The 15,519-nt window shown below is 36.6% G+C and overlaps 1 protein-coding gene across 8 annotated transcripts in view; it reads left to right on the top strand.

Annotated features, from left to right (window-relative positions):
• TTN (titin) overlaps positions 1–15,519 on the top strand; it is a 244,913-nt gene continuing 229,394 nt past the window's right edge. For all 8 annotated transcript variants that reach the window (XM_039554641.1, XM_039554643.1, XM_039554642.1 and 5 more), the window contains exons 1-11: positions 1–211; positions 2,172–2,275; positions 6,494–6,697; positions 7,402–7,689; positions 8,472–8,560; positions 8,658–8,899; positions 10,609–10,894; positions 11,137–11,289; positions 11,759–11,878; positions 12,889–13,026; positions 13,763–13,900. In XM_039554641.1, the coding sequence (XP_039410575.1) occupies positions 2,185–2,275; positions 6,494–6,697; positions 7,402–7,689; positions 8,472–8,560; positions 8,658–8,899; positions 10,609–10,894; positions 11,137–11,289; positions 11,759–11,878; positions 12,889–13,026; positions 13,763–13,900 (1,749 nt within the window). In that variant the 5' untranslated portion in view covers positions 1–211; positions 2,172–2,184. The remainder of the gene's footprint in view (positions 212–2,171; positions 2,276–6,493; positions 6,698–7,401; positions 7,690–8,471; positions 8,561–8,657; positions 8,900–10,608; positions 10,895–11,136; positions 11,290–11,758; positions 11,879–12,888; positions 13,027–13,762; positions 13,901–15,519) is intronic.

Here is a 15,519-nt window from a genome sequence, read left to right as displayed (position 1 = left end):
GAGCAGTCGTGCATTCCCCGCCTCGCCTCGGGTGTAGGGATTGCAAAAAAACAAAACTACACTGTCAAGACTGTGTAGTTTTGTTTTTATGATTAGAGGCTCTACAATTCTCATGCTGGGATTGTCTAAAAAATCTTACTCTGGATAAGGACGTCGTTCAAGAAGATTTCGTTGGGCTTAGCCCACTCTTGCAGGCACTTTGAGAGATCAGGTTAGTAGCATGTTTCTGCTGGTGTAATAAGGGCTTTATCAGTCATTAATAATCCTGTTACAATCTATTTTTTATAAATTTGCTCACAGGGGGGGTATAGATTTCAGAGTATAGACGTGAAACACTTAAATCCTCTGTCAAGATTATATCCTTAATTTCTGGAGTAAGCGTTGATAACTCTCAGCAAAAAGGTTTTTTCCAGTGTATTTTATTGCTAAAGACTACATAAATTAAGATTTTAAAAGTGCATGGAAACATGTGCTTAACTTAAAAACTCCTTTCTGTTGGGAGTGTTCAAGGTTACGCTACTGCGAGATAAACTGAGAAGCTCCAAGAATAGCTCTGATAAAATGCATATGGTATCAGCTAAGCGTTGATGACTTTTTAAGGGAAACAACTGCTAAGGTATCAGTTACATGGCAGCTCTGGAACACTTGTCTGCTGTCATTCATGGCTGTGAAGGTTATTTCTGGAACATGACATTTTAGATGCATACTTTCAATTCTAATTATACAAGAAGCCTTATAAGATCAGATGTTCATCACCAGAATTTGCTTGGACAATGGAATATAGAGACTTTGTGGGAAGTCAAGGACAGTTCTATTTAATTAAATTATTTCTGATCTATCCTGCAAATTACATATATGTACAAGCTGTCATAATGTTTAATTGTATGGTAAAATTATTTCCATTTTTTTTAGCTGAGGTCCAAAACATAGTTGTAACTGGACCTGAAAATCCCAATACAATATCCAGTTCTGCTCTTATGCACCTATTGCATGTATGCCTCAGGCCCTGATTTCTATGAAGGAACTCACGTAATGAAGAATTTTCACCCCTGTGAGAGGTAGAATAAACTTGATTCATAGTGAAAGAAACTTCACTTTCTCATTTTTAATTGAAGCTTGGGACTGTTGCAAAATCAGGCACAAAAGCTAAAGTAAATGGAAGTAAATATGTGAGTAAGATTGGCTTGAAAAATTGTGGGGCTTTTGTTTTGAGACCTGATATGCTCTCAGTGGAATTTTTTAATGAGGAAAAAAGGTAACTTTAATGGATGTATGGTAATATTGAGAAGATGCTAGCTACATTTTTAAAAACTGCACAGTTCAACATCAGTAAATAAATAGGTCATGCAAATATAAAATATCGACACACAAGCTTTTCTAGTGGCAGTACGTTATTTCAAAGTAGGATCTTGTGGCATAGCAAGAGAAAGCAAACTTTCTTTCAGATTTCACATGGCTTTGCAGTTGTTCAAGCCATCATCAGTGGCTACCTTATATCCTAGCTCACATTTCGAAGGTGGCTGGCTTCCCATATTCAAAATTCCACTGAGATACTCTCTAAGAAAGAGGGGAATTTTATTTGCATCTTTAATACCAATATGCTTCTGTAAAGTGAAATTATTCACTACTTACAGGGTGCTTTTAAAACAGTCTCTTGGCATTTGGTTAATCATTAAGCTAAATACATTGCAGACCTTCACGTTTTTTTAAATTGCAACTTAGTGTCTTAGTTATGAGTTGTCTTCTCATTGCAGAATGCAAATATTTTGCACCAGCAAAATATTTTAAAAAATTATACAAGGAAATTACTTTCTCATAAGATAAAAAAGTTAATAGATAAAGAGAGGCAGGCCAAATGACCTGTGGAAGGTCACACAGTGAGTCAAGCAGAATTTTGTCTCCTGCTGCATACTTGCAATGCCAAAGCACAGCTCTGCTAAATATAAAGGTTTCCCATCCAACTCAGCCAAGCATGCTCCAAGAGTAATTTGCTTTACAACTTTGTCAAAACCCACAATCTTTACATTTTGCCAGGTCATTCCGATTTAAAACTGAGAAGAGTAGATCTTTCAGAGAATAACTACAAGTATTCTTAAAATCTTGCAAGAAGTGTGTGCATATAATAACATTTCCACCATTGATAACTAATTATGGGCTTTTTTTGCTTGCAGAGTGCCTGTAAAGATGACGACAAAAGCACCAACATTTACACAGCCATTACAAAGTGTTGTGGCACTGGAGGGTAGTGCCGCAACCTTTGAGGCTCATATTAGTGGTAAGATTTTGATTCACTCTTCCAAGATTTGCTATTGTTTATCACTCATTTCTTTTCTAATGAAAAATGATGACACTTTTCATAGATCATAATCTGATATGAATGGGTAAAATGAGTTCTGAAACATGCATATATATCCATATCACGCAGTGCTGATCAGCACTGTGAGGTGCTGTCAAATATCCACAAACATACTGTATAAACTTACACGGCTGTCCAAGCAGTAGCCAATTGTCCTGCCATGCCCCTGGTGTCTGACTCTCATGTATGTTAGAACCATCAAAACTGGAGTGAAATACCTTTAAATGTATATATGTAAAAATACACACTGTGCTCATGAGGGAACTTCATGTGCCTGCAGAAAGAATAATCCCATTTGGATGATGACTGGACAGAATTAAAAGTCAGGGTGCAAAAAGCAGGGTTTATGCTAGCTCTTCCAAGACCTTTTGCTAAGCTTTACTCTAGCTAAGATGTATTTCTGTGCCCTTAAATTTAATAATTCCAGAGTTCTAGGAGAGGGATTAAAAGCACAAAATGTAGGCCCACCTGGCCACTGAAGAGGGTAGAAAACCCTAGTATGCTAAATAATAGATGTATCTGGTGATCCTGATGGTAACATCAGGCTGGATTAATACAATTTATGTTGGCTATGCAATTTAAAGATGCCAAGCAATTTAAAGGATGCTTGATTTCTCCAGTCTACAAACACCCTATCTTGTGAAAAACACCATGCAAACCCCTGAGATAATGTTACCAGAGACCCAACACCCTGTTCTAAGAGTATCTCTAACCTCAGCAGTGACTAAGGGGAAATGGCATATGTTCCTGCTGGTGGAATTATATTGTCTTACAGGCATTAGCAATGTGATGGTCCACATACCATAAAGCACTTCTCAGATTCTCTGTGACAGGTGCAAACACATGATCTGTGCAACTGTAAAGATCTCTGACATCTGTGGTCCATGTATTTCATCCCTTCCTCCCTTTGCATAACACGGGCTCACCCAAGGTGTTTGAACATGTCCTGCAGTTTGCATCCATGACATTTTTTCATGCCATATTCTATTATTTGGCCCTTACTCTTCAGTTAATTGCCCTGATTTTCTCTTCTTTCTTCTGCACTGTAAATTTTCTGTGAAATTTTTTTCCACTGATGTTTGCAATACTTATTATTATTATGAATACTTAAATATATCATCAGAAAAAGTTAGGACGCTAATATTATTATTCAATGTGTGATTTTGGCTAATTTCATTTGTGTGATATTATGGAGTACTTGTGAGAGGAACTTGATTTCTTACTAAGTGAAGACGCAGCAGTTTTTCTAATAGCATATGCCATATTTGTATGTTAGTCTCAAATATCTTGTGAGTCAACCTCTTGTTGGGTTTTTTTTCACACTGTGAGATTCTGGTATCTCTTTCCTGCCCTACAAACATCCAGCAAGCTTGAAAGATCTGACAGTGGCTTGGCATTTAGTTTTTCTACAGCATAAAAAACAGGATAGGTTTTTACTGTAACAAATTGCATAAATAAAGGACTACACAGCTTTATCCTGCTGTAATGTTTGCCCTTTCTATCTGCCATGAATTATTGTCCATTTGAAATTCAGAATTTTTCTCTATCTCTAATAACACTGCTCTTTTATATAATTCAACTATTAATACAGAGCTACAGTTCAAATGTGAAGAGCTCAGTTAATCTAAGGGTATCAAGAAGAGCTTAGCAACCACCTGAGATGCAATTTTGCTGTGTGTAAACTAGAACAAATTAATTGTGCTGTTGTATTAGACTGTGAATTAAGTGTCACATTACATAGGGTTGATATCAGATGAGTATACCCAGCATGTAACAGAAAGCACAGAACACACAAACCCTGTTATTAAAAGCAGCGAATGCCAGAGCAGCCACGACATCGTCACAGGGGGAGTCCTACTGGGTCACCAGTGACTGAGGAGTCATGAGACAAGAAAGTCAGAAGTGTTGCTGGCATTAGAACTGTGCCAATGCTCATGTCTCCACAGTGCTGATCAAGTTTGATTTTTTTCATAAAGAACTGAGCTGTACCCTTTATTGAACTGATATTTAAAGGTATTACCCAGTGCAAGACAGCCCTTAAATAGTGCTCACTTCTGAAAGCAGCACACAGATCATACACAAGCTGGCAGTTCCTCTCACATCATTGTGAGGAGAATCTTATTGAATTCAATTACTGAAGAGGTGAATCTGAGGCATGTCAGGTCAATTTTCTTCTTTTTGGCATTAAAGTTCAAAAAACCTCAAGGACAGTTTTAAAATGAAAAGAGATTGTCCTAATTTTAATAGCTAAATCATAGTGTCATTTGGGACATGTAGAAGTAAACCCCTACTCCATACAGACCAGGCACATATATCTTTATTCTGAGTTAGATCTTACCTAGCTCTGGGACATGGGAGTGCTAGTAAATTTATGGACTCGAATTTTTGATATAAACTTGGGCTCAGATTTCTAAAATGGCTTCTAGCTTTGGATCCCTTGTACATAGCAGTTTGAGACATCAAAACAGACTCCATTTTGAAAATGCAGACCTTTTTCAACCTGCCACAGAAACTCCCATGTTTTCTAATCATCATATAATACCACCACAAGAAAATAGAACTTTTGACAATGTTTCAAGAAATTCACTATTGAGGACATGTTTCTGGGAGGTTTCCTTGCTTAAAACAATTTTAAACTAATTTTCACAAATATTGAGGACACATAGCTCTGAATGAAATCACTGGGGTCTGCTATATACTCTATGTTTATGATGATAATGCCTAAGTTGCCCTACACCAATATCACAAAACTGAATTACACTATCCCATCAGGACTCTTTGATAACTTCCATCTGTGAAAGTTCCAATGCTTAAATGTTCTTTTACCCTTTTGATTTCTCATCCTCCCTAAAACTGTCCACATTCTGTGTGTGCGAGTTTCTGTTTTACAGTTCTCTTAATACCAGTGCTTTACTGTGAGTAAGATTTTAAGCTTTCCTAACCAAGTCTGATGGGACTGCAGTCAACCAGTAAAAGCTTCAATCTACATATCACAGCTTCTCTTTCACTTTAGTCTCACACCATCATTTTCCTGGTACATTAAAATCCTTAATAATTTATTTGGTTTATAGGCAGGATACCCTAGAAAGGAAGCAGAATTCTGTGCACCTGGGGTTTTCCAAACCACAGAGATTAGAACTGGGAAAATTAATTCATCTGTAAATGCAGTCTCAGATCTCAGTCCTGAGCCCCTGTGCAGCACAACTGATGATTTGGGTTGAGTGGATATGTACATGAAGTGAATTTGCAGGGATTTTAATTTCTAAGAATTTATGTTCTAGGACTATGAAAAAGATTTTGAGCTGGAACCATCTCCTTAAATTACGTGTTCTCCTTATGTGAGAATGTGGCTCATATAAGAAGTTTACTTGTTCATCAAATGGATTTAAGTTGCTCAATAAATTTGGCTGAGTAGAACACTGGGAAGAGAATTTCTACAGGGAATCTAAAATCACCATTTGAATCCAAAAATTAGCTGTAGGTACAAGTGAAATTTTTCTGACCAGAAGACTCTTGTTCATGACCCTGGCAACAAAAGAATTATGTATTTGAACAACAAGTTGATTCCAGATGACTGCTGTTGATCAAACTCAAAAAGTTCCAGAAAGAGAAATTAAAACCCCCAAAACTTTGCTAGCATTTGATTTTAATGTCTACAGCAGTCACTTTTTCTGTCACTTCATTTTCTAAAACCATGGTAGTGTTAGAACAAATGCTTCATTTGGTTGGAAGTACTGATCTTTACATTATCTCCAGACTATTGGACTGGATAAATATTCTAGCAATAACAAATCCTACTTACATACTAGAAAATAAGTTTTAAAAATACTGCACATGAATTAAATCATCCCCCTCATGATTTTAATGAACATCTATTTCTTAATAGGATTGCCAAACACTACAGTCCTCTCATTATTCAAGTGATTTCCTAAATACAGGAGCCAGTGCAGCTGTCCTATTGCTCTGTGCATTTTAGAGACCTTTCTAAAAAGAAATTCCTTTGCCACTGAACATATAGCCATGCCTATGGCATTATGCTCCACTGTAACTGTGCACACCTGAGTGTGTGTTCTGGTAATTTTTTATATCTGGCATTTCATAATGTCTTAACCTCCATTTATCCCCATTTCTCTGTAGGTTTCCCAGTTCCTGAGGTGAACTGGTATCGGGATGGCCAGGTTCTCTCTGCTGCAACCCTGCCCGGTGTGCAGATCTCGTTTAGTGATGGCCGCGCTAAACTGGTGATCCCCGCCGTGACAGAAGCCAACAGCGGAAGATACACTGTCCAAGCCACCAATGGATCTGGGCAAGCGACTAGTACTGCTGAACTACTTGTGACAGGTACAAAGCAGCTAAAGAAAGGCACCTCTGCCTGCTAGCAGTGTGAGAGATAGAAGAGTAACACATAATCAAACAGTTCCAATTTTAAGTACGTGATCACCAAAAAAATGGCAAACCTCATTCCTTTTCCTAAAGCAGTCTAGGATTCAGCATGTGTTCTCACCAGTAACATCTAACAGTGTCCTTTACATTTTAACTGTATAAAGTTTGATCTTGATCTCACAAACCCTTATTCATAATTACAAGCTTCTGGCTCAGTCCTTATACCTCTGCTCCTGTGGTCTGTCCTACTGGCTGCATTGAAATTGCTTGTAAAAGAAAGGATAAAGTTCTGCAGGATGGAGCCATTAATGATATCTAATGGTATCAATTATATTTAACAGAATAAGCCACATAAAGGGCCATACCGAGAGACTATGCTTAATGCCTATGGTTACAAATACTGTATCTGTAATTCTAGAAACATTTGCAATCATAGGTATAATCAGAAATATCAGAAATTTTAAATTCTTGAATAAAGCTAAGGGTGTTTGCATTTTGGCATATCAACTCCTAATGTTTTGAATATTTCAGAAGGTACTATCAGTAGCATGTGAAGAAGAAATAGACCTCATGCACTTCTAGTAATGAAAGTTTCTAGTTATTTGCAGTTCTTTTTAACAGATACCATTGTTTTTCTATTTACTTCTTCAATAAAAATGCAGCTGGAACAGCGCCACCAAACTTCTCACAACGACTACAGAGCATGACTGCAAGACAAGGAAGTCAAGTTCGACTTGACGTGAGAGTGACTGGAATCCCTACACCTGTGGTGAAGTTCTATCGGGATGGAGTAGAAATCAAAAGTTCCCCCGATTTTAAAATTGTACAAGAAGGAGACCTTTACAGCTTAATAATTGCAGAAGCATATCCTGAAGACTCCGGCACCTATTCTGTAAACGCCACAAATAATGTGGGACGTGCTACTTCAACAGCTGAATTGCTAATTCAAGGTAATAGAGCTAAAGTTGCAGGCCATGAAAATCAGAGCATTAATTGTAGTGGTGCAATATGCCCCACTTCATTCCAGTTATATCAACAAGTTAATTTATTACTTCTTTCTCAAGAGTTATTAACTTGCTGTGAAAAAAACAATATCTTTGATGAAAATTGCGTAAGATTTTTGTCTGAGAATTAAAAGGACTTTTTCTCCAGAATGGGTCTTCTTTAAGTGGAGGATATAATTGATGGAAAGAAGTATGGGATACCTTGAGTTGTTCTCATTTTGGTCTGTAAATCTCTCAAAGTTTTATTTGTAAGCTGGCTTTGACAGAATAGATACATTAGACTGCATAACTGTACATGGTCTTGCAAATGAGGCTGGTAAGGATGAAGACAGAGAATTTTAGCAGGGAATCATGCTACCCAGAGCAGTCTTGCTTGAGTTTCACCTCAGTCAGGCTTAGAGATGCTGTAATCATTTTAGATCCAGGACTGATATGAAGAATCTACAATGAATGTATTTTATTTTGCTTTGAATTTTTTTCTAATGACTTGGTAATGCAGTAATATTGCTTCAACTGTTTTCACAATTACCCGTCTGTAGATATTGAAGGCAAAACAGATGGTTGCTCATTTTTATTTATTTTTATTATTTTTTTTATTTATTATTATTTTTCAGTTGTGTATACAGATTTTTATATAATTGAAGTTGACCATTCACTTTTTTCTCCAACTGTTGATATATGATTGTTGCCATATCCAATTCTTTTGACCACGTTTTCTCTTTCAAAAGGCGAGGAAGAAGCCGTTCCTGCTAAAAAGACGAAGACAATTGTTTCGACTGCTCAGATTTCACAAACAAGACAAGCCAGAATTGAAAAGGTATAATTTTCAAAAACAAAGCAGGTATGGCTAAAGTGTGGAGGGTTACTTCTACAGTATCTCACCCTAGTTTTCTTTTTCTTGCTTTTCATTGTAGAAGACTGAAGCCCACTTTGATGCCAGATCACTTACAAGCGTTGAAATGATTGTAGAAGGTGCAACCACCCAACAGCTCCCACACAAGGCACCTCCACGAATGCCTCCTAGACCTACATCAAAATCACCAACCCCAACAACTGCTGCAAAAGCACAAATGGCACGACAGCAATCACCATCACCCGTTAGACAATCACCATCGCCCGTAAGACATGTCAGAGCACCAACACCCTCACCAGTAAGGTAAAATTACTATTCTTCCAGGCAATACTGGTTTTGGAGTCATTTTCACGTACAGCAGTAATGCTGCAGAATGAGAGCATGGTACATAATGAAAGAATGCACAGACCTATTACTGACTGGGTCTATTTTGATGGCGAGCTGTAATGTTCTATATTTGCCACTGCTATAGAAGTGCATGCCTCCTATGTAGACTTCTATCCCCTATTGTAGAAAATCCCATTTGACTGCTCTACATGGAGCCAAAGCAGCACTTGCAGCTCCATTTCATGATGAAAGAACGAAAACAGTAGAGCAGTTGGCCCTCGATTATTTTAGATGAACAGAGAAAAGAGCAATGACACTGATGAGTGGCAAACAGAACAAAAGGATATTTTAAAAAAATTGGCTCATGTTCTGTGTGTGCTGGTAATAACTACAGAAACAATGTTTTGAAGGTAGGCAAGCTAAATGTGGCTATGGAAAAATGAAGTTTAGCTCTTCTGCGTAGAGGCTCTAGAGAGGAAAAGTGAGTGATTTGAAGAGCAAGGCTCATGGTATGGGAGACCCCATGAGGTCTGTGCTGAGGGGCAGGTAAAATGAAGAGTTTTGAAAGTCCTGCAGTTTCAGTATCCTGAAGTACAAACATCATGGAAGGAATGTCTCCAAGCTGAGTGCTCAGAAGAGTCCCATTTAAGTTGCCAGAGCTGGCTGTGCTGGTGAATTTTGCCCCATGAGAATAACTTGCGAGGACAGGAGTAAACAGACGGATAGCAACAAGCAGTAACTAACAAACCGCATACATGAAAAAAGAATTCAATAGTGCCATCTAGAGTACATATGGAACTAGAAGTTTATCCTCCCTTGCTAGTAGACCCCTTTTCAGCATACAAGACATTAGAAAAAAATAAATCTTAAAATTAGTATGATGATGCTGCCCCCTACTGCTGCTATTTGCTAATGTTCTCTTGGAAATACAGCCCACAAAATTCCACTCAAAGAAATTCTAAGTTAGAAAATCTGTTTAAGAATTTTGGAAAATGCTTTAAAACTGTCTGCTAGGATTAGGATTGAATTTTTGGAATATCAAAATTTAGAAACTAGCACTTGTCAAGTGGATTATTGTGTCTGAGATTTGTAAATGTAAGTGTGGGGAGAAATACAGGCACTGATAAACTTGCCTGGATTATGAATACATATATGAGTGATACATGGAAATAAGATGTAGTACAGGAGTACATCCAGTTGTTTTGCTAGGTGGTTGCCACATGACATTTTTATAAAGATTGTTTACAATTATTATTTTGTCTCTCTACAGAAACTGGACCATGAATGTATTATGTAGTATTTACAGCCTGTGAGCCTTTTATGTTATTCCTATTAGGAGAATCAGGATAGAGCAAATGCAAAATCAATTTCAAATATATTTCAAATATATTTGGTTGAGTGAAATTTCTTTTACCACTTGCTCTTATTTCTTTTTGGAAACTAAGCTACTACAAAGATAGGTTACAGTTATGAGGATGACAAAAACACACATTAGGCATAATGTTAAAAACAAGTTAGCGTAATTTACAAATAGAACCTCTCAAAAACTTTTCTTAAAATCCAACTACACCTTACTGAAGATATCCTAAATGGGGAGTGAGTTCACATTCAGGCTGAAGGTGTTTACACAGTTATCACACTGTGGCAGTAGATTAATGATATTAATACTCTAATTTTTTCAATAGGTCAGTTTCTCCTGCTGGCAGAATCTCCACCTCACCTATTAGACCAGTGAAATCTCCATCTCCAATCCGTAAACCACATGTAGTGACAACAGCTGGGGCTGATGTCCTTCCTCCTTGGAAGCAGGAAGGATATACTGCAACCATGGAATCTCAGATGAAGGAAACAAGAGTATCTACAAGCACTACCCAAGTGACTGAAGAACGATGGGAGGGGAGATACGGGGTCCAAGAGCAAGTTACTGTTACTGGTGCTACTGCTGGCGAGGTGGTCACTGGTGCTAGAGAGGTAAAGTCTATTTCTGGAAAAAACACTGGGTTTGCTTTATGTGGGGTCTCACCCCAGCTGGATAGATCTGCTAAATGGAGTCTGAGAGGCTGTGTGTAAAAACACGTGTGCATCTGCTGTTGAGAGAGTTCTGCCGCAGATATGGAAATGCTTCTTTGCAACATTCTGTCTCTGTACTTGTTTGTGCTTCTTCTGAATGTACGCAAAACATGAAAAAATGTCTTTTGATGTGACTAATATAGGTGAGAAAGGACAGTGAAAAAACAGCAGCTATTGCTACGGTGGTTGCTGCTGTGGATCAAGCCATGGTGAGAGAACCAGCTCCAGGTGTTGTGGAGCAAACTGCTAAAAGGACAGCAATGACTGCAGTCCACGTTCAGCCTGTTCACGAGCAGGTAGAAACAGAGCACAGACATTCTATGATTTCCCTTTATCCCTTCATCCAACATGCAAACAAGGCATGATTCACTGTGAAGAATTAACAAAATATGACCCAGTGCACTGCAAAAGCATGCATACTCATCTAGAACACCTAGACTGCAAAGGAATGCTCAGGCTCACTTACACAATTGCATTCCATCATAACAGGATTGAACTAATTACTCTTTTTAAGTTTAAGGATGCTTTCTCTAAAAGTGATCCTCTATTCTTTCTTCTTATTTATTCTCTAACGTTATTCTTACAATGATGAATTTTTTTCTCTAATATCTCATTTATAATTTCCCCAGTAGGAAAAAAATAATTCTCCTTTAGTATTTTTCCTCTCTTCTCTCTTGTTTTTCCTTCTCCTCTTATTTTGATGATCAATTTTTCAAAATGAATTTTAAGGCTTTGGTTTTTTTTGTTTGTTGCTATAAAAATCAGATGAAAAAGGAGGCAATGGTAGTAGTTACCAGTGATAAAGCCACAAAACAAACTATGATATCAAGAACTAGAGAAGGAATTGTCACTTCACAAGAACAAAGGCACATCTCTCCTGAAAAGGTGAATAGAGATTTTACCTCTGATTTTTATGCCCAACCTTGTTCAAAAATCTGATATCTCATACAAAAGACAAGCCTATGAACAAGACAACTGTTATTATTTGTTCCTTTTATGCATGTTCGCTCTTCCAGTTTACAGTGCTATCATTTTCCTGTCACTTATCTTGGATTACTGTCTTTCCTTTTTGATTTCACTTCCATTATTTATACCTAAGAATGTGATAGATGAAGTTGCAAAACATTAACCTAGACAAACCTCTTTTTTTTTTTTTCATATATTATATGGTAATTTACTAGATAGTATTCTTGATCATTTAAAGAATAAGTAGAAACTATCTCTCATATTTTGTTATGGGGGGGGTGTTTCAGATTTTGTCTCTAAGCTTACCACTTGTAACCTGCTTTGTTCGTTGGCAGCACAGTGGGTCAGAAAAAAGAAGGAAAAACTCATTCTGCATTGAAATCAGTTTTGAAAACACTGATGAGTGATTTGAATTCAGATTATTTTAGCAGGTGTTTTATCAGAAAAATGTGATTTAAGGGAAGACCAGCTTTTATAGAGAATGCTACATTTGCATTATAGTAGAAATGCATGAAGAAGAAAATGTAACCTCTCTTTAAAGCACTGAGAAACTGAAATCCACCTGGGCATTAATCTGAACTTGGCATTTGAAATCTTTTCAAACTGAGAATTTCCTAAAACTTATTTTTAATATACTACACTTTCTCAGAGTGATTATAATGCAGGACAGTTTTTCTCTGAGCCAATCTTTTTTTAGTACCGCTTTAAGTATCAAGCATTTGCGGAATGTTTTATTATTTTTATGTTAAATGTTTTATAAAAAGTCCATCGTGCTTTTGTTATTGTTTCCAGACCAGATGGTTTCAAAATGCAGTTTGACATCTTTGCTCCCTCTAATTTCTATGCTCTTTTCCAAATATATTGAAAATTCCATACCTTATGTTTTAAAATAAAATATAATTTAAAGTTCTTTATTTGTAAATGTCCAGGTGAGAAAAGAACCAGAGAAAACTCCAGTACCCAAAGTAATAATTGCCACAGACAAAGCCAAAGAACAAGAAAGAATAACAAGAGCTAGAGAAGAAATATCTACCAGACATGAGCAAGTGCACATTGCTCATGAACAGGTAAATAAATGTTACAATGTTTAGTTCGTTGTGACACTCTGGTTTACAAAATCTGTTACATAACTTTGCTGTCCTTCTTTACAAAGAGAAGATTACTAAACAAAAACTTAAACAAGGTATTCCAGACAAAAATCTCTGCAGGTCCAGTTCTCCTGACCTCATAGCAGCTCTGTCTGCAGAGGAGTGCAGCTGCCCTTCTTACAGATCCTTTGATCATTAAGGCTTTTATTGCCACGGTACACCGAATTTCATCTGATGCTTAATGACAAATTCATCTATGGAAGTAGATTTCTGAATATAAATTTTAAAGGTTATTTTTCATGGTATGATATGTAGTGTGGAGTTTTATTTAATGAAATTCAAATTTGTGAGAAGGTTGAATACATCTGTTAGACCATATTGTGGAGCCACTCAACGGATGGGGATAGCTATTAAGTCAATAATACTAATTTCTGCACAAACGGATTCTTCAAAACATAATGATCTATCACAAACTAGGAAGTACAAAGATTCTTCTCTCATTCACATAAAAATTAATGCAATATATTAATGACTTTGCATGAACTTCTCTCAGCATATAAGATGGGCTATAACTTGAGTACAAAGTCTGAAGACGTTTCTCTCTCTCTCTTCTTGATATACATTTAGAAACATTATCCTGCTTTCCAAAAAAGTTGTGTAATCTTGACAACAGGCATAATCAATTACTATTGTTTTTCTTTACCATAAAAAATAGATAAGAAAGGAAGATATGAAACCTTCTGTACCTAAGGTAGTAATTACTACTGATAAACCTAAACCACCGGTCATAATATCGAAAAGTAAAGAAAGAGTTGCCACCAAACAAGAACAAGTGAGCATAACACATGAAAAGGTGAATAGCACTGTTATAACCATACTTGGGTTTTATCCTTTCTTCTTTACAAACTTCATGTTTTCCTCAAAAAGAACTAACTCTGCATTTCCAGCTCATTTTTTGTAAGATAATCCCACTTACAAACTTTGAGACCTAATGCTAATTAGACTAAATTATTTCACCTTGATCTTCTTCTCTTGTTTCCATTAACAGGATGCTTATAATTATCTTCTGACTGATGTTTGGAATGGACTGACTGACTCCTGAAATGCATTTTAACTTTATTTCTTTTAAATAATTACTTTTATTTAAATAGGTGCGAGGGTATAACAGTACTTATCAGTATACAGATAACACAGAGATGTGTGCAGTGCACAAGGATCTAACCCTCAATTCTCCTTCCCTGTTCCCATTTCAAAATGTTTTCTCATTGTTCAAGTATCTTTCATGACTGAATGCAACTGAAGCTTCTATTTCTGCTATAAAAAACAGATTAAAAAGAAAGCTGAGAAAACTACTCTAGTTCTAAAAATAATTGACCATTGCTAAAACAAAAGCACCAGTCACAGTGTCCAGAACTGGAGAAGAAATGACAACCAATACATGATTACAATTTGGTTTGTCTGCAAACCTCACCTTTTAAGAACTACTTTGGTAAAACAGAATGGTCTCGAATTCCTGAAAACATACCCATTAAGTGGGTTGATTGTCAAGTAAGAGTCAGTATGATTAAGTTTCTAGTGCTGAGGAGGTGAGGTTTATATTCCATCCTGCTAGGAAATGTCACACTTTAGGCCGTAGTCTGATTTCTCTGTGACAGTCTCCTCTCTATCAATGGCTTTTAAGTAATGTTTATTGTTCAAATTTCTGAGTCTGAAATATTTTTTCTACCCAATGATTCCTTGTAACTGTGTGGTTGTCAGTTGAAACAACTTCTCTTTATTGAGGTTTGAATTGTTCTTTGTTCAACACAAACTTTAACATCCATTTAGGTCTGTCCACCTGGTTACTTATTACCATCAGACACTTGTTGGCACTGCTTTGTTCCCATAGGCCTGCCACAGTAGGAAAGATCTACAATACAGCCAGGAACTCTTATGTGTGGAAGAATAGCATAGTTGCCAACAGCTGTTATTTAAAATCTACAGTGTAATACATTCATAAAATACCTCTATAAAATATAAGCAGATGAGCAAAGCATATAAAACTCACTCAGAGGAGTCAGACTGCTAAGCAATTTGAGTCCCTTGTTAGATGATGTAAATTTAGGGCCAAATTCAAGTCAGTATAAAAAATTACTTTGAAATTGACAGTGATACTGAGTAAGAGGTCCCTGTTACCTAAACAATACTTTAATAAGAAAACAAAATCTCTATAAATGATCACATTTTGGCCTCACCTAAGTAATTTTAGTTTAAGCTGATAATGATTTTAAAATCAATATGAAATGATCTATTAGGGGTTTTTTTCCCATTTACAAGGCATACATATCATATGCTCTGTTGCTACATCCACATCAGTTATGACAGTAATAGTAAACACTAGTAAGAGTCACCCTATTATCTACTGTTGGCTGACTGGGCAGAAGTTTGGACCCGATAACACAGAAGCTGATAGTATTTATGAGTTATTAGAAA

The sequence above is a fragment of the Corvus cornix genome, chromosome 7, assembly GCF_000738735.6.
Source record: "Corvus cornix cornix isolate S_Up_H32 chromosome 7, ASM73873v5, whole genome shotgun sequence".
NCBI classification, from domain to species: domain Eukaryota; kingdom Metazoa; phylum Chordata; class Aves; order Passeriformes; family Corvidae; genus Corvus; species Corvus cornix.
This window is presented reverse-complemented; position numbering and strand designations above follow the sequence as displayed.